This window comes from Sander lucioperca, chromosome 3 (genome assembly GCF_008315115.2).
Source record: "Sander lucioperca isolate FBNREF2018 chromosome 3, SLUC_FBN_1.2, whole genome shotgun sequence".
NCBI lineage: Eukaryota > Metazoa > Chordata > Actinopteri > Perciformes > Percidae > Sander > Sander lucioperca.
Window position 1 is genome coordinate 21,628,408 of NC_050175.1, and position 27,351 is coordinate 21,655,758.

General features: G+C 37.5%; 1 protein-coding gene across 3 annotated transcripts in view; it reads right to left on the reverse strand.

Annotated features, from left to right (window-relative positions):
• Positions 1 to 6,414: 6,414 nt before the first annotated feature.
• Positions 6,415 to 27,351, reverse strand: part of gpc6a (glypican 6a) — a 161,023-nt gene continuing 140,086 nt past the window's right edge. For 2 of the 3 annotated variants that reach the window (XM_031324366.2, XM_031324365.2), the window contains 3 exons: positions 12,847 to 12,977; positions 10,760 to 10,935; positions 6,415 to 9,448 (listed from right to left, as the gene is read on the reverse strand). In XM_031324366.2, coding sequence (XP_031180226.1) covers positions 9,225 to 9,448; positions 10,760 to 10,935; positions 12,847 to 12,977 — 531 coding nt within the window. In that variant the 3' untranslated portion in view covers positions 6,415 to 9,224. Of the gene's footprint in view, positions 9,449 to 10,237; positions 10,313 to 10,759; positions 10,936 to 12,846; positions 12,978 to 27,351 lie in introns of those variants that run through there. The other variant, XM_035999480.1, reaches the window with a different exon arrangement.

Below are 27,351 nucleotides of genomic sequence, written 5' to 3' on the forward strand. Positions count from 1 at the left end.
TATAGTATGTTAAAAAAGTCATTGTATAGTATATCGAAAAAAGCCATTAAAAAGTCATAGTTTAGTATATCAAAAACGGCCTTTAGGGTCACATCCTGGACTTAATTATCTCGAAAGGTCTGAACATCTCCAAGGTCGTGGTGAATGATGTTGCTCTTTCTGATCATTCCTGTATTTCTTTTAACAGCTCTATCTCTGTGCAAAAAAGTGACAAAGGTACTTGGAAAACGATACAATACTGAAAGCACCAGGGAAAAATGTATTCAGCTTTTCTCTTCCACATCCAATATGTCACCTATCTGTTCTTACACACTTCATATATTCTTGAAGTGTATTTGACTTCTTTACTTACAGTGTTGAATCTTAAAATTTACAGGAAATGTAAAGGGATTGAACCCTCAACCTGAAATCTTCACTGCGTTCCAAGCTAATCCTGCTGAGCTATCTGCGAATCATGTAATGGTTTGGTTTAAAGTTGTATTTATCGTTCACAGTACTGAAAACAGGAAATGAAAAACTCTCAAGACACAAGTAGGGTTTGATCCTTTTACCTCAGGGTATGAATTATCAGATGAGTCAGTACCTCATCTTGGTAAGCTATTCCTGGACAGGAAAGACATAAAAAGTCATAGTATAGTATGTCGAAAAAGTCATACAAAGTTATAGTATAGTATGTCGAAAAAACTCATTGTATAGTATGTTGAAAAAATCCATACAAAAGTCATAGTATAGTAAGTCGGAAAAAGTCATAAAAAAGTCATAGTATGGTTAGTCGAAAAAAGTCATAATATGGTATGTCTAAAAAGTCATAGTATAGTATGTCAATAAAGTCATAGTATATCGAAAAAAGCTATTCAAAAGTCATAGTATAGTATATCAAAAACGGCCTTTAAAAAGTCACAGTATAGTATGTCCAAAACGGCCTTTAAAAAGTCACAGTATAGTATGTCGAAAAAAGTCAAAGTAGAGTATGTCAAAAAAAGCCATTAAATAGTCATAGTATTGCATGTCGAAACAATCCATTAAAAAGTCATAGTACAGTATTTCGAAAAAAGTCACAGTATGATATGTCAAAAAAAGTCATAGTATAGTATGTTGAAAAAATGTGATAAAAAGTCATAGTATATTAAAAAAAAGCCATTAAAAAGTCATACTATAGTATGTCGAAAAAAGTCATTTAAAAGTCATAGTACGGTGGCCGGGTTAGCTCAGTTGGTAGAGCAGGCGCACATATAGAGGTTTACTCCTCGACACAGCGGGCCGCGGGTCGACTCCGACCTGCGGCCCTTTGCTGCACATCATTCCCCTTTTCTCTCCCCTTTCAAGTCTTCATCTGTCCTGTGGAATTGAAGGCCTAAAATGCCCCCCAAAAAAAAAAAAGTCATAGTATATTATGTTGAAAAAAGTCAGTATAGTATGTCAAAAAAAGTGATAAAAAATCATAGTATCGTATGTCTAAAACAGCCGTTAAAAAGTCATGGTATAGAATGTTGAAAAAGTCACAATATAGTAAGTCGAAAAAGTAAAAAAAAGAAATAGTATGGCATGTCAAAAAAAATCATTAAAAAGTCATAGTATAGTGTCTCCAAAAAATTGATAAAAAGTAATGGTATAATGTGTTGAAAAAATGTATAAAAAAGTCATAGTATAGTATGTTGAAAAAAGTCATAAAAAAGTCATAGTATGGTTTCTCGAAAAAAGTCACAAAAAAGTCATAGTATAAGATGTCGAAAAAAGTCATGGTATAGAATGTTGAAAAAGTCACAATATAGTAAATCGAAAAAGTAAAAAAAAGAAATAGTATGGCATGTCAAAAAAAGTCATTAAAATGTCATAGTATAGTGTCTCCAAAAAATTGATAAAAAGTAATGGTATAATGTGTTGAAAAAATGTATAAAAAAGTCATAGTATAGTATGTTGAAAAAAGTCATAGTATGGTTTCTCGAAAGAAAACATTAAATAGTCATAGTATAGTATGTCAAAAAAAGTGGTATAAAGTGATAATATAGTATGTCAAAAAAATCTGGGTGAACATGCAAACTCCTCACAAAAAGGCCCAGCCTGGACTGGGTATTGAATCAAGGGTCACAGTCTAAGGCGCTCGATACACACCAATTATAAACGCAGAAAAAGCCTGAAAGAAGCACTAAACAGTGATAACACAAAAACTGTAAAAGATATAAAAAAGATTAATCATTTTCTAATAGCTGAAGGTTTTGCAAATAGTTAAAAGTTTGAATGACGTCTGTAGGCAGTAGCATTTCGAAGTGGAAGAAGCCTGAAGAGGATTTGAAGAGACTTTCAATGTAATATTTTTAAAAGTATAAATGGTAGAAAAAAGTTGGAAACAAGCACAAATGTCCTAAAGAGCTGGGGTCTCATTTATAAAACTGTGCGTAGGATCCTTACTAAAAGTGTATGTACTCCCAAAAGCCAAAAATGGCATAAGGCAAAAAAAAAAATTCAGCCTTATAAAACCGTGCATACGCACATCTGTAAGCAATGTTTCCTTTATAAATCACAGATTATCCAAGTGTGCGTACGTGAGCCTCTTATCCCACCCTGTACACGCCCATTTTTAACCATTAATAGTCAATAAAATGCGCCTCATGAATGCTGATCAGTAACGATCCTGGCGAAGAGAAGTTTAAGATTATGTATAATATTTATATAAAAAACCTTAGGTGACTGCCATTTGCCGCTGGAAGCAGCCGGTTGCGAGGAACCCCAGAGTGGTGAGGATCTGTATTTGGACCGGACATTGTTCCGGCGTGTTGCCCTTTCTAGTACTGGACCCAATTCAGTACATAGATCCAAGAGCACTGCTTTACGGCATGTTAGCTAGTCATCGTCATGGTCCCTGAAGTCTCTTTCTCTCCTGATTCCTCTATTGGCGTAGTCCTCCTGCAGCGCCAGCAGTGCCATCATGCAGTATTATGCACTGGGTTCACCGCAGTATTTATATGTTTATATGTAACAACACCTTGCCAAAATCACAGCATCAATTAGTGGTATCCCCCACCCTGAGATACAATTTGAAGACGAATGTATGATGGGAAAACACGTTTCTTCATGCCAGTTTTGTTCTGAACAGTATTAAAGTTCGGACTGATAACGAGGATATAGAGTAACGTTGGTGCGAGAGGTTAATGGCTGCATTTCCAGACTTTGACATTTGATTATAGATATGCACAGTATTTAAGAAAGATGTTTAGTTATTTACACTGTGTTCTGCAGTAATCTATCTAATCTCCTGCGCTCCCGTAGTGGACAATGGGATGGTAAGAGAGTGCTGATTAAATATTTAGAACGAAATTTGATTTAAGATTTGACTTGGATTTTACAAGGTGTTTATGGAACAATTATCACTCAGTACAAGCGCAAATAACACAGCTGGATTTAATCGTCATGATAACGTGGATCTAACGTATGATATGGAGTAAAAAAAAAAACGTGTGTGAGGCATCAATACTTAAATATTACGAGTAATCGTTCTTCCCACATTTACTTTCTGCAGTCTGACTTCAGTTCACCACCTCAACATCTGTCGCCAATTCCCATTGTCTCCAAAATGTGTGTACACATGGGTCAGAGTTTACGTGGAGGTCCGCACATTCTCCCGCCAAGTTTGTTTTTTATAAATCACAAACTTTACGTGGGAAATGGCGTACGCACATTTTCAGCCCCATTTTGTGCGTACGCCATGTTTATAAATGAGACCCCAGTACATTTTCATATTTTTATGTTTTTTGTAGCTGAAAGTATGCAGAAGTAGTGGGCAACCGAAAGTCATACAGAAGAATCAAATAACACTGTGAATGCTGGTAAATCCGCATTCACACAATTAGGTGATTTCTGAAGGCAACTGGTTGTAGAGCTTAGAGCTGGCCCAAAAAATCAAGCACGACCCTACCCGAGCCCGTGCACATTGCGTCCGAGCCCGGCCCGACACATTAACTGTAATTATGAGCCCGAGCCCGATTTAAACCCGACAATTTTTTAATACGTGGGCCGTTATAACTGACGTTCTCAACTACAATTCTGAGTTGTTTGAACTACAGAAATCTGTTTAGAATTATCTTAATAAATACAGGTAATGCAACAAGGACGAAGCATGTAAACTGCGCTGTTTGTTTATTCAGAATGGAATGGATCGCAAATGGATCCGAATGAGAAACGTAAAAAAAAACTCGACCCTAGCTGCTCCCTCAGCCGAATAGTGTGGGTAACAAGCCCTAGAACCATATAGGAGACTTTCTTGTCTCGATCACCTAATTAATACTGTCCTTCGCCATGGTCTGCATGCTGACGCGCTGGCCGTGAACAGTGCTGCAGATGGGGGAGACACGAGGTAGCACAGTTTACCTCACACTCAAGTCAGTGCAGGACATACACCCAGAGCTACGGGAGAAGCTGGAGAGGCATAGCTTTCTCCCCACCGATTAAGGTTAATAAAGTAATGATTAAAAAAACACAAATGCTTGATCAAGGGCCTGGCCCGACCCGAGGATAGCGGCGGAAAATATCGGCCCGGCCCAGCCCGGCCCGAGGGTCGGGTCCGGTTCGGGCTCAGGCTCGGGCAGAGAATCTAAACTCTAATTGGTTGCACTGGATTTTATTTATTTTATTTAAGGGTATCAGAGTAAAGGGGGCTGAATACTTTTGTATGGCAAACTTTTCAGATTTTTTTTTTTAAAACAATGTGTCATTTTCCTTCCACGTCACAATTATGCGCCACTTTGTGTTGGTCTATCGCATGAAATTCCAATAAAATACATTTACGTTTGTGGTTGTAACGTGAAAAAATGTGGAAAAGTTCAAGGGGTATGAATACTTTTGCAAGCCACAGTATATCTTCATCTGCATGTCAATACACTTCTAGAACCCAGGTCCTGTTATCCCCCTGCAAATACTGTAGCACATCATTTGTAACAAACAATGGAAAAATAAGCACTAGAAATGTAACCTAGGCCTATATAAAATAGAGTTCATACTAATTGACAACCATATTTGTATGTTTAACACACACACACACACACACACACACACACACACACACATATATATATATATATATATACACTTTTATATACAGTATATATACATATATATGTGTATATATACATATGTGTGTATATACATATATGTATGTATAGGGCTATTTTTTTTTAATATAATTTAATGAAGGGCAAAAAATGTATCATTACTTTACCAAGCACTTACTAACCAACTATGAAAAGCATCAGTCACAACTTTACAATAGCCATCCAGATAATGTTTATAGATGGTTTACAAAGTATTTATTAACTATTTAACAAGGAATTATAGTCATCTGTTGCAACTTTATAATAACCATCCAGACACTGTTTATAGACGGTTTACCATCCAACTAGTAACCCTTAACAAAGTGTTAGGAATATCTGGTCCATCTATCTATGTAATGTTTATAGATGTTTTAAAAATGGTTTCTTAAAGATTTACAAACATTTTTTAATCATTACCCGATACCTAATATAGTATATGAGGGCTATAATGTGTGTAACAATAAACTGTTAATCAGCACTACTAATAATTAGTAAACAGTTAATAATTATAATTCCATTGTTTAACAGTAAAATGACAATTAACTAAAGATTAATTAACTATCAATTTACCATCTACTAATGATGGTTATTATAAAGTGTTACTGTTTTTCTTAGTACCTGAAAAATCAAGATACATGGTTTCCACAGGACAGCAATGATAAATGGAGACACAACAGAGAAAACTACAGTAAACAAAGACTTTTTTTTAATAAAACGTTTATTATTATCTTGGTATTATTTTCTGTATACAAGAATGTGTAACAAAAGCCGAATAAGCAATCCATTTTAGTCTTTTAAAAATGGTAAGGCATGTCTGCTTGTACAACCATCAACTTCAGTTCCCCCAAAATACTTCAAACAGCGTGCACTGACAGCTCCAAAAATCTTAATGTGCTCCTTAGTTATCTGATTTTGCAAATCACAACAGTACCACACTCACAGCATATGTTTTAGCAAAAGTGCAGCAAACAATTAACATCAAAATGGAGAAGACCTTGCATAACACATTTTCTAAACATTCTGTAATAAACCTCAGTTGACCACGATTTTACTCATTTTTTTCAGTTTTTCAAATGCCAAAGAGAATAAATGAGACCAAAAAAGGAACGAAAAGGATCACAGACAAATTAAGCGAAGCACTGAAGCATCTCAGACAGTGATACTGTCTGACCAGGGTGACGTAGCTTGTCAGGAGAGAGAGGAATACACAAGGCAGTGGAAAATGACAAACATTCTTCTCATCAGAATGAGAGAAGACTGTTAGTACTGATGCAAGCTCTTTGGAAAAATGCAGCCTACTTCTGAAACACCTTCACCTTGATTTACTTTCTTTACTGTATTTCAGGAACATGACCCGAAGACCTGCCTCATCCTAACTCATACAAAATCTCTTGTTGTTGCAATCACAGATACTGGTGCATTCAACCTTTGTCTGGCTGCAGATGCTTGCTGAGTTTTCACACTTTCAAAAACTTAGTCTTCATAAGTTCATAGCTCACTTCTGACCTGACTCAGAAATATCTGCCTCCGCAATGTTATTTAATACTTGAAAAGTGAATTTATATGGCTGTGTTTGACTGCAGCGATATACAACCCACTAACTTGCACTTTTACTGTATAGTTATTTAATCAATTGTAAAATCAACAAAGGAAAAGGTCATCGGAATGCAACTCTGTTACTGCTTGATTTAATCTAGTTTTAGGGAACAATATGACACTTAACATCAAAATAAAAGTGCTGACAAAACATCTATTTGTGTTCAATTCGAAAAATCAAGTGAAGATGCCTGAAGCCGAAATTGAATTATCAGTCTGAGCTTAAACGGCCCAATTTAACAAAACATGATTTTTACATGGACGTTCCTTCATTGCAATTATCTGCTTTCCAGACTGCACTCCTGGGTGGGTAAATCCTGTTGCTGCACATCAGGTCTGGCAGCGAGTTCCTTCATTCAATATTCAGCACATTATAAATAGTTACTGCTGGATGTCCATCCTGTCTAACTACCTCTCATCTGTCTGCCCCACTAAGTTGAGATGGGGATCGGTTTGCTTTCACCTCTGCCTAACAAAGGTGGGTGGTGGGCTTTCTGTGCTCATGTAAATATGATCCGGCAGAGGAGACGTGAGATATCCAAAATATCCAACACAAAAGTGTGGTAGAGTGTAACCCATGTCACTTTTGTGTAAACACTATTTCAGATTTTGTGAGGTTGGTAAACTGCGTTTACTGTATGTGTGTTTAGTTTCCATTGCACCCCTGCTTTTGTCTCATATAGACTTTGACCTTTTAACAGGCTCTCTCAGTCAGCCCAGAGTAAACACTTTTTTGCAATATTTAACGTTTTTAATTTTGGTCTTTTCTGCATTTCCACTCAGGTTTTTTAATGCACAGTACAAACATTATAGAGGACCTTATGTTGATCAGTTTAGTGTTGTCTTTCCTCAGGCTTTGATTGGATAGAGGCATGTCGCCTTTCACAATTAAAATGTATGCACCAGTGATTTAATTGTATCATGCTGGTTTTAGTGGGAGGCTGCTGTTTAGTCACCTTCTCCTGAAGCAGTTTTTGCAGGTAGTGAGGCATCAAAGGTCAAATGTTTTCCCATCTGTTCTGCAGTGGAAGCTTCCTGTGGTGATTGGGGTCTCTTGTGTGAGTCATATGAGCCCACTGAGGGGAGATCTTGCTTAAGTTGCTGTCTGTGAAGACAACCATGTTGCTGCAAACTTTGGCAAATGTGGATATCAGTCTACTTTTGTCATTTGCTCCTTTGAGGGGACCACAGAAACACTGCATTTCATCCACATCTGTAATTTGTGCCTAGGAAATCAGATGATTTTTACATGTCTTTTAGGAAAGCATGGGCACTTGTATAACCTTTAGCCTGTAGGGGTGGTGGGTCCGTCATGATTGGCCAAGAACACAAATTTCAGCATAGTGCTCCATAAGATGTGAATGGGTGAACCTGCAGAGCCTGTCAGTGGGCTGAGCTTACAGGTGTAGGGTAATGTATAACCTTCCATACATGTAATATAAACAAGTAATACAAACATTCAACATAAATCATAAATAATTAAAGCATGGGAGCAAAGAAAATACATAAAAAATGTCATTAACATATACCTAATATCACTAATATACTCTGAGAAATCTGAAATGTTTAAGTGCATGTTAAGTACCCAAAAGGAAGAAAGTAAATCAGGTAACTAAATATAGTTAGCAGGCAATTGTAGTATAATGGCTTAGTGTTGTTGCGAAAAACTCCCGTTTTTTTAATTTTTAGAGGTGATCAAATATTTTGTAAAAACAAAAACATTTATAAAAAATGTAGCCATTAACTAAACCAGTAAGATAACATGACAGTACCTTCCAGTGAAATACATACTGCAACCAGTTATAAGTACAATACAATCAGTTAAATGATCTGAAAATATAGATCTTCTGCCTCTATGGGGTGGAAGTTTCCTGTAGCGTTATAAACGTATGAAGCCGACAAAAATAATCTGTGCAAAGCAGTGCAGTACATTAGCACTTTCTTAGAGAAAATCAAATGTGCAACAATAAAGTGGCTGTACTTCCTGAAGCCATACTGATATGACCAAACGGGAAACCAGGTGAACTGCTAGCACTGTACAATCCTGTACCAACCAATCCAAAACTGTGTAGCCTGCATAAAAAAAACTAAAACATGTTTTTGTCATTTAACATCATTTCCATGCATGCACACAGTAAGACTTTCTCCTTTTATCTGAGGGGGAAAAGGCTAATAAGACAAAATGGGTGTTGTCTCGTTTTCACAACTTCATCATACAAAGGAAAATAAAAATAAATTCCCTTTTATCTGAAAAATCTGATCAGATAGTTTTCACTAGTTTTTTTAAAACCCACTTTAGAATAATGAGAAAACACCACGTTGTTTTTTTTTCAGAGAAAGCTGGTTCAGTGATGGCACCGAGCATTCTTTGGGGGACGAGCAGGATGCAGCACTGCACTCACTTCCAGTCCTACCATACAACACAGTAAGCCATTCTCCACAGGTTTCCAGTGTCCAGTGAGGGAACAGCAGTAGAACTTGCTGTTACACACACTGTACTGTACGTAACAGTATAAAAATCAGTGATCAGGCCACACTCGTGTATTATCTCCATCGAGTCTGCATTGCCCAGAGTGGGAGTGCGAGGGCGGCCAACACCAGCAGTAGGGAGGGTCCGCGGGAAAATGACTTGCCCGCGGCTGCTGCTGCTGCACGTTCATTGCTTCTGTCGGCTCCGATCACAGGAGCCTCTGTTCCAACAAAAACAAACTCTGTTGTGCAGCCATCAGAGCAGCCGCTGCCACTACCAGAACTACTGCCCTCATCACCTGCAGCAACAAAAATCACACAAATTAAAATGTACATAAAAATAAAATCGTTACAAGGAGCTATTAGTTTGCTCCATGGCAAAGGGGAAGTGAGAAAGCCCAGGTCACACTAGAAAGTGGCACCCATGCATCCTGGTGATGCAGGTGGTGCTAGAATTTGGTAACAAATGCTGATTTGAATCATTAGGCAGTTAGGTTTGGCTCTTATTCTGACTGTCTTTAGTTCAGTAGTAGGTTTAGTCTGTTGCTGGTTCAACTTGTCCTACTCAGTTTAGTACAAAAGCACTATTTGTAAGGTTAATAGCTCAACACCAAACTACTTGCAACAGAGTTATCATATTGTTTCTTTGGCTTTTTTTTGTTCTTTTTAATACTCTTTATTTAGTTGAAATAAAGTAATACAGTAACCTTTTCTCAGTGTAGGAGCCAGGGGAAAGTTAGCACATGCATGTGTTTACTTGCTGATTCAGTTATTTCTACAGGTGTGACAATGGACGTATTTAAATGAGAGGGGGCTCACTGAGGCTGCATATGTTCAGTGACAGTGATGATGGAGTGACTGTTTCGGGGAGATTTTATTAAACATAAACTTTACTGCAAAATTTCTCCTCGTCATAAGTGCTGGTGCGGCCGAGCCTTTACGGGTGACAGAGCGCAAAAATAGCTTTTGTATGATTGAAAATGGGCCAAAAACAGCAGTTATGAATAGCAGTGTGCAAAATGTAAGTTTTTAAAGAAGGATGTTTCACTAACTAAGCATAGTACAGTGGTATGGCATAGTTCTTTTTTCTTATGTAGGATGAGCAACACATTTAGTGTAGTTGCTGCAGTACTGGGTCTCTGGTGTTGAAGAAGACACCAGTCCTACAGTAACAAACAAAAAACAAAGATGACAGCAACAAAAATGGAGTTGAGGTACATAATTTATTGGCAGTGGGGATGGGATCCACATAATCTAAAAGAAAGAATGGATTCTGTCATGGCAACATTGGAGATGTATCTTCCTAGACATAGTCTATCATTGTCTGTGTCACCGTACCTACAGCTATTTATTCTCCTAATAATGTCAGTCTTGCCTCAGTGCAACACTGATGCATGCTGTGGAGAGTTGCTACATGAATGACACCAAGGATCTCTTTTTGGTACAGTTTCTATTACTGCAGGAGTATTCATGTGTGTGTGTAGTGTGGTACATATCAAGACCAACATGCAGTGCCAGAAATTAAAACGTACCTAAATGTATTTTACTTTAAATTATTAATATTATCTTGTCACTGCACTTGTAAACACCCAAGAAATTGGAGAACTTACTTGAGTCCTGGAAGTAGATGTCATTTCCATTGTAGGCGTTCTTTAGCTTGTTGGTCATGACACGTAGAGCCATGATCTGCTGTCGTATCAGTGTGTCAGGCCTGGTGATATCCACATCCACCTCTGGGTTGTTCACTTGGTTGGTTAGACCCTCCTTCACCACCTCAGGGAAATATCTAATGACACAGCAAAAATTTAAATCACCTAATACCTCCATGTAGCATCTCTGGAAGCACTATTTAAATGGGGCTTCATGGCAATATGTTCAATAATTATTAATATAACGTAGGGTTTAATAGATACAGTAATGTATAACAAGACAAATATATATATATATATATATATATATATATATATATATATATATATATATATATATATATACGGTATATATTTTAAAAACAAGTTTTTTTTTTTTTTTTAATATGCACAAAACACTGTTGTCCATATTTGCTTGATTTTTAATATAGTTTGTCTTCCAAAACTGTGAGAAATAAAATGAGTACAGTCTCCACAAAGAATTTAAATGAAGCTATCAAGCAGCATCAGTGACACTGAATGAAAGGCAATCTACTGCATGGTGGCTGACAGAGCTCAAAACTATGTAAAAGTAACAAAAAGAAAGTGATAAAAATGGAGGTGATAAAAATGCATGTGAATTGAAAAATGGAGTAATAAACTATTAATTTTTAATTCAAAGCCAATTTGATTCAGGACAGCCATATTTCATTATTTTCCCTGTCTTACATTCATCATTCACAACACAAACAAAACACATGTATCATTTAAGGAAAGTGGCCTCAAGGGTGGAAGAAACAAAAAAGAATTGAAAAGAGATAAAAGATTTTCAAGTGATGAAACTGCATGTGAATTTGTTTCTGTTTATTTATTTGCAGCCATATGTGTTGTCAAAGCGGTGAGAATGTTCTCTTCATTTACATGTTTTCTTAAATTGCTGTGTTGGGCTCTCTCTGCCACCAATGCAATCCAATCAAATTACAGATCTGATCCAGTTGTTGTCTTTAGCCAGTGTCGGCCCTTGTGCAGCCATTGTGTTCCTCTCATTCACTTAAATGTGTTTGACCAGTACTTTGCATCCTTGCTTTCTCCACAACATCACACTTGGATAATCTCTACAAATTGTGGAATGTGTGTGAATATCTCATGATGTTGGTGTAACAGGCTGAGAACTCACAGAGTAGACAAAGAAATTAGACAGAATCATAAGAGCTACTCTTTCTGATGACGGCTGCTTAAATCAGGCAAAACACAAGTGTCTAATCAGGCTTAATAGTCTTTTTCATGTTGGGAGTGCACTTTGCTACAGAGAACCCTTTACATACCCACAAATGACTACTTCTTTTTTTTTTAAACTTCATAAATCAAAAATAATTTAACTTCTGTGCAATAAAAATAATGCACTACATGAGAAAGACAACCTGTTCTCACAAGGATGGAGTGTATCATTTAATTGCTGCTGTAATTGCAGTCGTCTTTTTACAGTTATTGTACATGTGTGTTAGTATTTCACCATTTAACCATACAAAGTGAAGCATGCATAGTTTGTGTTTAAGTAACAGGAGAATCCGATGATTTCATAACACACTCCTAACATGGGCCAACTTATACTGACGTTTTATCATCTCTGGGAAATCAATTTACCTTCAAGATTTAGAGTGATGCTTAAAAATGTTACTGGCACAAACAAGGAAATTAACATGTCTTTTATTGCACCATCTAGTGATTTTGTTACTACGAGAGGGCCAAAGTGATGGGGTGATATGTTGTCTCTGCCAGCGTCTCTGGTTCAGAGAAAACAACTCACTGTCCAATCGACTATACGGCTCGACAACACTCACACATGCTACAGTGGTGATAAGAGGTGTTGGAAGCTCCACAGTCCTCTGGGTATTAGAGCCTCTGAGCTCATATAGAAGTTCTCCACATAAGCAATAACCATTGTATTAACAGAGAGAGTGTTAATCTGGGAACAGAGTGTGGTTATTTTAATCCCTGGCAGGCAAAATGTGATAACCGTAGAGAGGGGTGACTTTGCTGTGGTTATAAAGAGTAGCAGAAGTCCTCACCTGCCCTTTGTGTGGCTGTTCCAGCACTGATCCTCGTCAGACTCTGTGAGCTTGCCCTTGGCACAGATGTCATCTGGCAGGTTGGACCAGAACTTCTTGGACTCCCTCAACTTCTCTTTGATGTCAATCACCTGCCATGGGCCAAAACAGAAATATAATATACTGTATATCAGGCTTGTCGATTTTGTATTTTAAAGGCTGAGAAGTCAGGGTGAGAATAAAAATTTAGAAAATACAATCAATTAAAACAAAACTTTGTTATAGTTAAGACAAATTTTACAATTAATAAAAAAGGGTAAAAAAAACTCTCAAAACTAAAAGCTAGAACAGGGATACAGCAGACTCCAATAGATTTTCTGTATAGAAGAGAGACACATTGTGATTTCAAACATTCATGTGGCATCAAAAGTTTGTCATTGCACAACCCCTTCTGTTCATTTATTCCACGAGGAGATAAGTACTGTTGGACTGCCCGGGGTTTTTTCTTTCCATTTTGCTTCTTGTCCACTTCTATCCATATTATGTTCATCTCTGTTTCATAAAACAGACTTGGGGTTTTGAATTTGATATTTGGCATGAATGGTCACCCCCGACTGATTCCATCTGGACTTAGCAAGAAGTTTGAGCTGTGACCAGCAAACAGGCGGAAAAAAATATGAGGATTCACTGTGTGCAGAAGCACATTGTGTCGATTTTTTCATTTTGATACAGTTGGTAACAATCATGAAAACAGAGAATACAAAATCCTACCTAATCTAAAAATAAGTGGTAAGATATTCATGAAGGTATATACTATCATTTAACATTTAAAGTATGCACCATGTGTAAATATGTTGGATAAAAACATGTTCATAACAAACTCACTTGTCCTTAACAAGTACTAAGCTTTTCTCACAGGAGAGCAGGATAACATACAGTATACAGCATAAGGCCTTGTTCAGACAGTCAGCCAAAAACATGGCATATCCAGATTATATCCAGATTGATTTTAGAAAGTCTGGGCAGCAAAAAAACACATAATTTGCATGCAGTCGAAATGTAGCCTAATTTACCCAGAATATTGTGAGATCCTATCCAAGATTTGTACACTTAAAAAGGAGAAACTCAAAACAAATACACAAACAAAATCCACATATATTGAACCCTGCATCCATAAACAAAGAACCTGGTATTAGACAGCTGATGTACTGTATTCATTCTGTGTGTGTGTGTGTGTGTGTGTGTGTGTGTGTGTGTTAAAATATATTTTGGCAAGAAAGAACATTGTTGATGGGTCACAACCTTCTCTGTGAAATTCAGTTGCTTTCAAGAGTGTTGCAATTTTTTCTGTAAGTTGTTTTGGACTTGAACCAATTTCAGCTGAATCCTTCAAGCCTCTGAAAAACATAGACTGCTAAATATCTGTCTCATACAATTTGTACCCAATATTTCAAAAACATCTGATTTAATGCATAGCCCAAAAGCCTCAATCTTAGTAACATTTCAGCCAAGTTGCCAAAGTATACAAAGATGGAGATATTTCACCTCAACTTTAGAGAAGAAACCCTGTGATATTAATAATCATTGTTCTTTATAGAAGGTATCTGTCCCGGCTAACCTTTGAACCACACAGTTAACGTGGTTGAAAAAAATCTTCAGAAATATAAAACAAACACAAGGAATTGCACACCTCCCACTCCAAATCCTTGAATTAACTAGCGAGGAGTGATTGACACAAGTTACTGCCTCTTTTTGTTGGTTAAAAAGATTAAAAAAAAAAAAAAAAACAGGAGAGAAAATATAGCTGCCACTTTCTCCGAGATATCAACCTGCTTGTTTGTAGCAGAGAATGTTTTTTTCCAATTACTTGTCAATAATTGTTAACTCATTAAAATGTCCCTACTGCAGCTTTGATAAAAAAAGAAGTTATATTTGACAAAAACAACTCAAGGTCCACTTACTAGCTTTACTAGTGATAAAATATAAACATAAATGTGTGTTACATTTAAAAGCGCCAGAAAAGTTAGTGGAGCTTAAATTTGGATTGTTCTGTTTAACTTTGATGATGGAATTTGATGCTTAATTTTCAAGTCAATATGGATGAGAAGTCCTTAAAAGTGCTGTGGATAGAATCAGAACCGCTACTGAGCTTGCACGTCAACAGATCCATCTCCATGACAACTAAACAGACTTCATCTGCTGATGAAGATGATAAGGTTGAAAGTTTCAGAAAAGCTACAAAGTGGATCTTGAGTCGTGACTGTTGTGTCAAACTACTATTTTCATGGTCAAATAAGAGCTTTGAAGCTTACATTAAAATTGACACATCCAAAAAATACTGACTTTTGTCAATAATACTATGCACTGTACAAAACACACGCACACACATTCATACATTATATATACAGTACATAGAGGGTATATACATCACCAATAATTCATTAGATAACCAGTCTATAACAACAAGGTTGAGACTACAGCAGAATTTCATATCACACTTTGCTGCAGCAGATTCTCTCAGACAAACCATCTCTGAATATATATAAGTGTTTAACACCTGCTCTTGTCTATCACCCTCATCTGTTCACATATTCTCCCTCTATATTTTGCACATGTTGCCAGACGTACTGCATATGTCAAACAGTGCAGGAATTAATAAATGTTACCATTTAAACATCCTGTTATGATCAGATTTCATGACGTTTTCACCAGTGGTAACTGTTCTGTGCATCTTTTTTCACATGCAACCCTTTTAACAGATCAGGAACAATGTATTTATGCTAAATGTCCGACTTCTTATAGTTAACTGTGTTCCCCAGAGTTGCACCTTAGCTACATAGATACTTAGATACATTTTCAACAGTGATTTGGAAGAGAATATCTACCGCAGAAATCCATTCAAATGCATTGCATATCATTATAGTTTTACGACACTTAGTTGTATATAACAGCATGTTGACATGTTTTTTTCAGTTCAATTGCAATTCACTTTGCTAAACCACCCTTAGTTACTGTTACAGTGCTTGTCAAGCTCTAGTAGCCTACATTTACAGTTTACATTGGTAGCGGTGGCAGCTTTACCATTGAAATTCTTAGTAATTCTTGAAACAATGGGTCTTTGAGTTCACACAGAAGTAAACAAAAGCAGCCTCTCATTTCTAACAACTGACAACCATCAATTTCATTGGCTTAAATGATAAATTTTGCTAGCAGATTTTAGCAGTTGCAACTTTACATTACCTTTATGAGTTGGCTCAAGACTCTGTCTCCAGCTGACTTGTTTTAACAAAGAGAAGCATGTAATGGGTGCTAACTATGCACATGATGGCTACAAGATGGAGGCTAAAGCTACATGTATGTACAGAGCAAAAAGTTGAATCCTCTGCAGTCGATGGTCTAAGTAAAAGATATGGAAATAAGAAGTAGCGCTTTCATTGCTCTGTTATTGCAAGATAGATAGTCAGCCCTACTATTACAGTGTAGTAAATTAAATAAGGGTGCTAGATTTTAGCTGTAGGACCTATTGTTTGTATTCTAAACCATATGTGCTTTACATATACAGAAGAAAGGGCTTTGAGGATGAGGACTAATCGTGCTGAATTATGACACTATCTCAGGTAAAGAGTTTGGCTGAAGTTGTTGGGGTGTAAACTTCCCAAAACCAAAAAAAAGATCAGGATAGAACCACTTAACAGTACCCAAAAACTCTGATTTACTGTTGTAGCAGTAGATATGTCAGTTCTGAACGGGGGTGTTTGTAACCTAGTCTGGTACAACATACCGTAGTTAGCTAATGAAATGCTCTTTGACTTTGGTAAAAAGGTAAATATTGTAGGTACAGTAATAAGCTAGTTAACGCATGCGAATGTTTGCAGTTCATGTCTGCACAGACAAACACACACCATTTATACACTTTGCTCCAAACTCATAAGATGCCAAATATCACTCTTTCCACAGCCCCAAACACACAACTTGTGAAAAATCCAAAGCTTGAAAGACCTGCCATGCCTACTTACAGTTGCTAAACTCTGACAGTCGGGACATGGGACTAGCGATAGGGAGTTGTGTTCTCTCAAAATGAAAAACAACTTAAATTTACAGTGCTTTACTGTTATGCAGTAGTAGTTGTGTTCAGATTTAATTAACATATTGTATCTAATGGACGGCTAGTTCAGGATGTGGGACCGGCTGCTCTGCTGTGTGAGGCTGGTGGAGAGACAGTTGAGAGAGAGCGGGAGCTATCAGGTTAGCTCTACCAAGCCTGAGGTAATAACCCAGTGAGCAGCAAAATCTCTTCATCTTGGCTTTGGCTGCAGGCCACAGTAGCCTGTGGTTCATACAATAAAGCACTTGCTGAATAGAGTAAACACCTCATCCAGTATGAATTAACTTCTTGAGGGTGCTGAGAATTTGACAAGTTATAGAACTACTTCCCATTATGCTAAATATTTAACATTGTCTGCATGTGCCATCTGTTATGCTGAAAATTATTCCTCACTGAGATTTAAAAAAAAAATAAAATTAGAAAAAGGTTGAAAAAAGAGTGGTCAACTCTGTTGTTCATTAAGGACCACTCACCCCTTCCCCTAATCCCAATGCCACCTTCCTGAAGTCCTGGACTCTGAAACATGTGACGAACTGAATGATTTCAAAATTGTTCATTGGATTTACATATTTAAATGGATTCATCTCTTTATACCCATTTCTTGGACTTATTTTATTGGACTTCTTCTACTGGATTTGCTACATTAGTATTGGATCCATTATAATCCTTTTTATGCTGGGTTGGGAACTGTTGCGGGCCTGGAAAGCTTATTAGGACAATGTCTGTGATATTGGGCTGAACGAACAGACTTGACTAGAAATAAATTGAGGATATTCTGCCTTTAATGGATTAAAGCCATATGGTATGTTGCTCCGCAGATAATGTGATAGTTTTCATGGGTAATGATTACAGCCATCTTTAGCTCCAATGGATACGTCTACTGTAAATGCAAAGCCATGGCCAACAAAAACACTTGTTTTTGATTGGCTAGCAGGTATCTGTTTGAGTATCTACACCCCTCAAATATAGCTCCAGTTAACAGTTTAACCGTTATTCTAAATGAATGATAATCAGACTGAATTGCCATTTTGTCAGCTGACATTGTGTTCATATTAGCTAATATTTTATTTAGTTTTGTGCTAACCAATCAGTAGAGAATGATCATTTTCAGTCAACGCAAAAGCTGCTGTAGCAGCAGAATAGGAACATTTATCGTTACATTTTTCACATCGATCTAAGAATTATGTCGATAAATGTTTTTTCTGTATGTCGACTTACAACCACGCTTGTCACTATTTTTCTGTCAGTATTTTTCATGCACATAGCTTGGTAGCTAGCTAGCTATGTAGTACAGGCTGATGATGATACATTCTTAATCTCGCCTACTAAATTCTGATTGGTTAACTGTTTCTCCAATAGGGATGTAACGATTACCGGTGTAACGGTAAACCACGGTAAAAATGTTGACGGTAACAATTACCCTTTTCATTTAAAATATCCTCATTATCGCGGTGGATTACCACGGTGTGGAAACCCTGTGTTTAATTCTTCCCAGCTTCATCCGAGGCTCCTGAAGTTGCCGCGCAGGCGCACTGCACTCAGACAGGAGAAGGGGACAAAATGTAGCAGCTGTTTAACCGACTTTTTTCTTTTTAATTCTTTCCCGTTTTCGGACTTGTTGAAGTGATGTGTGTAGCCCAGAACGTAAGCTAAAACTATTCTGTAGCTTGCTAAACTGTCATAGGTTTTACTGCCTCGTTATCTTCAATAAGTGTGTGTGTGAGAGAGAGAGAGAGAGAGAGAGATTATCGCCTTGATAATATTGCTGTTGCTGTGTTTCTTATTGCATAGCTGATATATGTGCAGATTGTTTAATATTACTTGTGCAGACACGTGTTGATATTCTGGTTGTGTTAGGGCAATTTGCTAGCAAGGTGCAATCGCCAGTAAACAGACTAGCGCTGTGGAGCCACGTGCTTAGCTATTAAAGGTGTATTACACTGTTTGCTCCGTTATGGATATGTGTGCTGTAATAGATGTGGCTTATTGTCAGTTTGTGTTACTTAGCAATATGTTATATTTATGTTAATTATTACAGAGAAATGAATGTAAATCTTAGTATTGTTTCTTGTTATGCTGGTGGCTATAACATTTAGTTTTAGTAAATAATGTTCATAGTAAGTCAGATGCTTATTAATGTGCATTATTATTTGCTTATATTTCAGAACCACATCCAACTTCACATGTAACGTCAAATACAACTTCATAGTTAACTTCATGTTGGAGTTGTAAATAAATCTTCCTGGATCTCAAAGTCAGACATCTCTGGTTCTTACTGGACACCCTACAGCGGGCCAGTATTTCAGTAGCCAGTTTTCAATAGTTTTTACAAGCCTGTTACCTATATTTTTGTAATATAATAAACACTGTTACACTTTTTGAAACTATTTCAGCTTGTGTAGGCCTATCAGTGCTTTCTGAACATATTGAAGACACTTTTAAGAACACCGCGATAATACCGAAAACCGTGATAATTTTGGTCACTATAACCGTGAGGTAAAATTTTCATATCGTTACATCCCTATTCTCCAACCAGAGACTTGCAAAAATAAAAACAACACAAAACAAATGCATACATTCATTGCTTGGCTTCTACAAATTTATTATTCTGAGAACCATGAAAAAAAATACTGTTGTCATCCAGTTGAAACCCTTCTTACTCATGTAATAGCAGAAAAACACTCACTCACTCACTCACTCACTCACTCACTCACTCACTCACTCACTCACTCACTCACTCACTCACTCACTCACTCACTCACTCACTCACTCACTCACTCACTCACCCACCCACACACACACACACACACACACACACACACACACACACACACACACACACACACACACACACACACACACACACACACACCTCATCATGTCCTAGCTACTCTGGGGATTTCTGAGAGTGCATACAGTGAAGCCTCGGGTCTTAACAGGACATGAAAGGGCCTGTACCAACAGTATGCCACTGCAGGAGACTGCCCTCACATTCAATGTGCTAATCCTGTCATGAAGACACCAAAGCTGGTTAGGTTTAACACATGCTAGTGTGGCTCTGATTCATGATGGCCCCAAGCATCCTGGCACTGACAACAAAATATGGATCAAAATGTGTTTGGTTATTATACTTGAACTTTAAAATTTAACCACAGTAATGTGACATTTCTATGGTCCAGTCTGACAGCCGAATGTCTGCAAACAGGAATATTTCATGTGATGTGAAGGCAGGAAGGGTATATGCTGTATACAAACATATAAGTAAATAAATACATTTATGATTAATTTGGGAATTTATGCCTATGCAAGTACTGTATCATGCAGTGTGTTCCATGGGTATAACATAAAGTGCAGTCCACATAAACAGTGTCAAGAGTCCAGTATCAGCACAGCCCATTCTACTACACAACTACAGCAGTAAACAAACACTTCATAAATAAATTCAACCATATAAACATAAACACACATACACCGCACTGAGGGTGAATTGTGAAGACAAAATCTAACCATGAGTGCCCAGGGCAGTGAGTCTGACTCCAGCTAGAATAGTTACTGCTTTCACCGCAGGATTAGATGCAGCCGAACCTTCAGTGTCTCTTCCTATTTTATGCAGTCTATGGTCTCTCCTCGTCTCCCTGGCAGCCCAGAGTTCACTGCTGCACTGCTTTACAGGAACCTCTAAATAACTGATAATATCAACTACAGGTTCATTGGTAGAAGAGATTTAGAACAGTGATACAGATTTTTCTCAGTTGGACACATCAATTTAAGATACACACCTAGCTTAAACTGATGCTGTCTGATACAACAGTCCTGCAATAAATCATGAAGGTTATAATCTTCAGTTTTTGTTGTTTTAGAGAGGCTTGATGCAACTGTATGGTCATTCTGTAGGCTGCAGTTTGTTTCTACTGTATTATTTTGTCAACCCCATTTATATCAATAAGGGTAGGCTAAATAACAGAAACTCCTCTCTGTATAATGCAATACAGTTTAACAGCACAAACTGAAGCCTCCAAAATGATCATACAGTTGAATCACTTTTAGCTAGGCATGCCTAATAAACAACTCAGTGTAATAACTTCGTAAAATCACAGCCTTATATGCTTCGCTCTCTTAAGTCTAATAGGTTAAATTTACTGTCTGTTCCACCACGCACATGGCTTAAGACCCTTGGTGATAGATTTTTTAAGTCCGTAGAACCTAAACTTTGGAATGCTCTGCCTCAAACACTTACAGTCTGCTGTTTCTGTGGACTCTTTCAAAAATCAGATAAAGACCTACCTGTTTAGACAGGCGTTTGGTTGACCTATCTGTAATATCATGTCATTTCAATAGTGTCAATAGTTCAAATGTGTTTAAATATATATTATCTTGTATGTTTTTATGTAAAGCACTGTCATTTTATCTGTGAAAAGCACTCTATAAATACATTTTACTTACAATACTTTAAATTTTTTTTTAACTCAACATGAAAGCTGAGATTCATAACTTCCCATATGTTGTCACCATCTGCAGATAAATGAGATGTTTAAAGGGGTGATAGAATGCAAAACCGATTTTACCTTGTCATAGTTGAATAACGAAGTTCGGTGGGTAAATAGGACATACATAGAAGCTCAAAATCCCATTGATACCCCTTTACTATGCAAATCTCACATTTTGAAACTGCCGCTGAAAACGGGCAAATCTGAACAAAGCTGAAAGTTGACATAAGCATCTCAACTCCTAGTCTTTGTCACGCAACATTTGCATAGGCTACACCACTGACCTGAAGTCAGCTTAGTCTTCTGAATCTAGCTAGGTCATGCAGATCTCCAGAGGTCCGCTATTTAATTACTAAATTCACTTCTGAGACTTTTATTATGCGAGAAATCAACTATGTAGAGGTCAAATATGGGCCGTTTTACGAAAATTGATAGCTAATTGCAAATTTTGTCCGACTGTGTGTCGCAGTTCAGCAGGAGCTCAGCAGGCTATGTGACAGCGGTCGGTGCTGCCTCGCCGCCCGGCGTGTCCTACTTCATAGACTCCGGCTCGCTGTGAGCTAGCTGGATCTCCGTCATGAAGGGAAGCCCACGGCGCTCCATACCCACGCAAAGTCACCGGTTCTGTTTTACTGGACTACAAAATGCCGAGGCCCTGATGGAGCTCCAGGGCCTGCAGCTAGCCGCGATCTTTACCCATAGGATTGAAGGGACAGTAGCAGCTAACGAAACCCCTAATGTTCACAAAAATGCATTAAATTGAAATCGGACACCATTGTTAGCTTTATAAGACCTTGGGGTATATGTTATATAAGTGGTGTGACGAAATTCAAACTGTAAATATACTAATGCCGGCAGCTGGCAGCCAGCCAGCTGCCCCCCGAGCCCCAAGCCCCAGTAGTCCAGTAACTGAGAAACGGTGACTTTCACTGGGTATGGAGGTTGCCGTTTTCTCGTCAGACTGTGTAGAGCTCCTAAAGTCCGACACGTCTTACCAAATTTGCAATTAGCCATCAATTTTTGTAAAATGGCCCATATTTGAGCTTTTTATAGTTGATTTCTCGCATAAAAAACTCAGAATTGAATTTAATAACGAAATAGCAGACAAACAATGTATAACTTTGCAGTGTCTGAAATATGAGACCTGCTGTCTAGTCTCCAATGGATGTGTATGTGGTTCGCTCAAACCAATCAGCGTGCAGCTCATCTAAATATTCATGAGCATACCATATTTGGAAGAAAAGCTCTTGTTATAGATAATAGGGCCATATTCACAGGGTAGTTAAGGACCCATAAAATAGCATTTGAGCAATTTTCAGCCCAACCAATGTTACATACACTATTAGGAGACCTTAAGGAACAGTGTGAAATACCCTATATAATCATTCTATCACCCCTTTAAATTACGACAAAGATGGCCGAACATCCAGAGTCAAATTTGTGACGTTGTGTCGTTAGCTACGGTGAAGTGAACATTTTTTTTACGCAGTCATTTGTCTTGGCATATCACAAGCATTACACATGCTGACGAATGTTATAAGTACTCGCAGATACTTTCTGTCTATCTTCAAACTGCCTGGTTGCCACTGTTAAGAGTTGTATGTATACAGAGTGGGAGTGGAGCTCTATCTCACTGAAGCAATGTTTAAACACTGCTTACATCTCTGTTGACAACAATGATTTACTGCCCAAGGACACACATGGGCCATTAACAAAGACTATCTTAATCGAGTTCACTGAAACAATGGATCCACTACGACTCACTGTGTGCTATTTACCTTTCAAGTCTGACCTAATTATTGATTTAATTAATTAATTAATTAATTAATTTAATAATTAAATTAATTAATTATTGATGGTTGGTCACTGTAATCATTCATACTCTTCATATTGGCTGTAGTTGTAGAAAGTAGTTGCACTACAGAGGAATCTTTTCACAGGCAGCATGGAGAGGAGGGATGACAACAGTGACCCCTAACTCTTTTCAACGTACATATGGCTTGAGAGTGTTGCGTTAAGATACTCTTGAAAAACTCTGAATCCTTTAACAATTTTCTCTGGTAACAATTTGCTGTAAAGACACATACTAAAATTGTGATTTGGAGATTTGGGTGATCTAACCCTTACACTTTAAAATAATTTCACTCAAAACCAACAATGTGCATCTTGTGTCTATATTATGAACAAACGAATACCAAAGAGGGCCAAAGAGGGCCTTGTGATAACATAAAATTGACAATCTCCTCAAAATCTGCAGTTACAATAGCCACAATATTAAAAAAAACACACACACAAGTGCAGTTGTACCACTGTAATCTATTCCCCCTTTTCCTTGTGTATTGCCTGAATTAAATATTTTATTCAAACAAAGCTTTATCCCAACCCACCTCCTCCTGGGTTTGCTGAGTCTTAGAAGTGGTGTCAAAGGCTTGTTGATCCACCAGAGCATGTAGGGCATATCCACCTGCTTCAATTCCAAACAGTTGACCTCAGATAGGCCGGCTGCTTTAAACTTAGCAGTGAGCTAACCTTATGGAAACAGCAAATCAGACTTAATTCAGTTATTTTAAGTTCACTTCTCATTATAATCTTTATGTTTTGTAAAGCTTTTGTCTTTGCATATTACAAGTCCTTTCTTATACTGTATGAATGCTGACAAATGTTATTAGTTGGCAGATACTTTCTGTCAATCTTCAAACTGCTTAGTTGTCACTGTGAATAGTTGTATAAAGAGTGGGAGTGGAGCTGAAGCAAGGTTTTAAATACTGTGATTGGTTACTGCTTACATCTCTTTTAAGACCAGTGATTTACTGCCCAAGAACACATTAGCCATTAACAAAGCCTATCTTAATCGATTTCAGAAAAGCAATGTGACTCACTGTGTATGAGATGAAAGCATTCATCGAAACCAAAGCATGCACCACTAGTTTGTCAGATCTGTCAAATGACTCACACAACACCCAATTTTGTGAAGAATAAAAAATACATAAAACAAGAACATGTTTTGAAACAAACACATTAAGAACAGCAGATGGCAATGCAGTAAAAGTGAAGTTTACAAAAAGGTTGGTTGAAAAAAAAGATGATTTCTTAATAAAAGGATAATGGGGCACAACTCTGCCTTCACTCCACAGTCTACAGGCCTTAATGAATAAAACCCACTGTCCCCTGATCTGAGTCTAGACAGTGGAGAAGCCACACAAGCCTTGCAAAATGATCTCAATGTGTGTTCAGGCTCATGTTGATTTAAAAGCCCAGCGCTGCCTGGAAGGAGACGTTGGGGGCTTAAAACACCGATAAACGTAGTTAAGGGGTTATTTTTTCAGCAAGGATTATTGTGCTCTTTGCATTCTGTCATCTTTTTAAAAGACAGGGAACTCCTGAATGCTTGAATTTTAAAAGTAATATGGTTATATCTACCTGGGTATAATGTTTCTCACTGCGGAATTACTGATAATCAGAGCTGATGGCCGGGTTGAGGAAGATGCTTTGGTGCTAACCACAGCGCTCAGAGGCGACTGGCTAATGCTGTGACTAAATAATATATATATAAACTTAGCACAAAAAGTAAGGAAATTTGTGTTTGGTAGATTATTTTTCTGTGGTAACAAACGCTTTTCGGCAATAAATCTTATACCGTTGGAAAGCCTGTTTAGTTCCCTTTCAAATGGTGCCCCATTTGTAAGGAACATGCATTTGTGGGATGAGCAGCAGCACTGAGTATGTAGGTTGCGCCCATGAAAAATTTGCCGTTTAATGCAGCATCTACCCGAAGTGATGTGGCATTACAGAGGATATAACACACCAATATTTGTACTGATGCAGACAAGGATGTAGATGAACATTTGTCTCTGTTAAATGTATTAATATGTTTAAGGGCTGTAGGCAGTGGCCATTAACACAACAAAAGGGACTGTTAATTACTTCTTTAACTCTCACAACAGGTGAACTGTTTAATTAAAATATTTTCTGATCATGTCTACAGCTAATTATGTAATTAGAGGAGGTTTTGCAACCATAATATGTCCCACACATCTGTTAATTCCAGACAGTAAGTATAGTTAGTATGCAATCCACAACCTGTCCCAATGACAACTGCTTTGCACAATAACCTTCATGATTTTTACAGCACTGTGTGTGTGTGTGTGTGTGTGTGTGTTTGTGCGTGTGTGTTCTTGTTATCCCTGTAATTATATTTGCAATAAAATGTACATTTACTGTATTTACTGTAGTATCTTTCAATAGGATCTTACAGTTTAGAACTAGATCTTCAACATGCGTCATCTTTACTACTTCCAACGTGCTACTAACCTTGCCTAGCTCTGAGTGTGGCCTGAAGTGAATTGTTGACGCTGTGACATGCACGAGGCACGCAAGTTCACAAGGGGGAGGGGCTGGAGGCTGCTGGTCTGTGTGCTATAAAATTACATTGTTGATTGGAAAAAATTGTAATTCAGATTTTATCTACTGGTATCAATCTACCAATCTAAGTATAACCTATGGGAAACACTGAAAGATTATAAATATAAAACCTTCTAAAATGTGACTGGAAAGACAGAACAAGAAAGCAGCTAGTATGGAAGAACTCAGGAAAACCGACAAGAGTGCACCTGCCTGATGGACCTCTTAAATGGCCCTTTTACATAACCAACTGCTTCTGTCAGTCTAGTCATCATTCCTCATGCAGAACAGCAGGGCTCTGTCCTGCTCTGGCTGAACAGAGAGAAATTGAGCAGAGGCAGATTGCTCCCTTTGCAGAGCTGTTTTAGTTTCACAACAATATCAATGAATATGCCTGTACGCAGCACCCATGAACTACTGAAATGCTTTCTGATTTGATGTGTTCCTTTTTACCTTTGGTCTATTTTTTTATTTCAATACTGAATACACTGTAAAACACCGCAAATGAATGTTAATATTGTGAAATTGTAGCCCACTGAAAGATTGCTTTTATCAATTGTGTTACAATATGGAACGTTTAAAAGATCAGGTCGTAATTAATTAAAACCTTTACCTCAGTGTGTTAACATAAAGATAATACTTTGTACTGTAAAAAACTAACTTTGGCAACACATTATTCCTGTAAACTCTTACTGAAACTAACATGTTTTCCTTCCCTTAACTGGATAAAAATATGAGTGGGCTGAAATCTTCTCACTTGTTTCCAATGAAGTTTGACTTGTTTTAAGAATATTCTTGAAACAAATAGCATAAAAAATAAATGTCACTTTTTCCTGTGCGCTTATATCAGCCTACCTAAGTCTTTGAAATATCTGCTTCTGGCTGTTCCAATGTTTTTTTTATTGCTCTAAAATTAGCTATTAGTTTGTAGACAAAAATCCCACTTGTGTCCATTAAAGCATCTGTTCCATTAGAAGTCTATGCACGGGCTGGAAGAATGTTGCTGCTGAGAGACTCCGAATCAGAAAATTATTTATAATTCAGGCAGAAAATCAAAGATAGAGAACAGAAGGGTCAACACTGAAATAATGACTCAATTAGGTTCCAGGATGAACTACAGGTATTATAGTGATGGGAATTACGGCTCTTTGAAGGGAGCCGGATGTAATGGCTCCGTTCTCATTCTTTTTTTCACTAGTTACTAGGTTTATCTGCAAAATAATCACTAGGATAATGATAGGGTAAAATTTGGATCAGATTCAAACTTACCAGACATCCCACCAATTAAATTTCATATTGGACGCGTGGACTAGGTTTAGAAGCCCCAAATCACTCATATTACCGGACATAATGTCAATGATCTGCATTGTAAACATTACACAAGGTGACGTCATATCCCTCTGCTTGTCAGAGAATGTACTACTTTCATACACACTCTTCCCTTAATGTAAAAGCCTATATCTGAAACTGTATGTAACAGGGTAGCCCCACAGTTGAGACACAAAGCTTAGTTTGGAAGACATTGATTTCCTG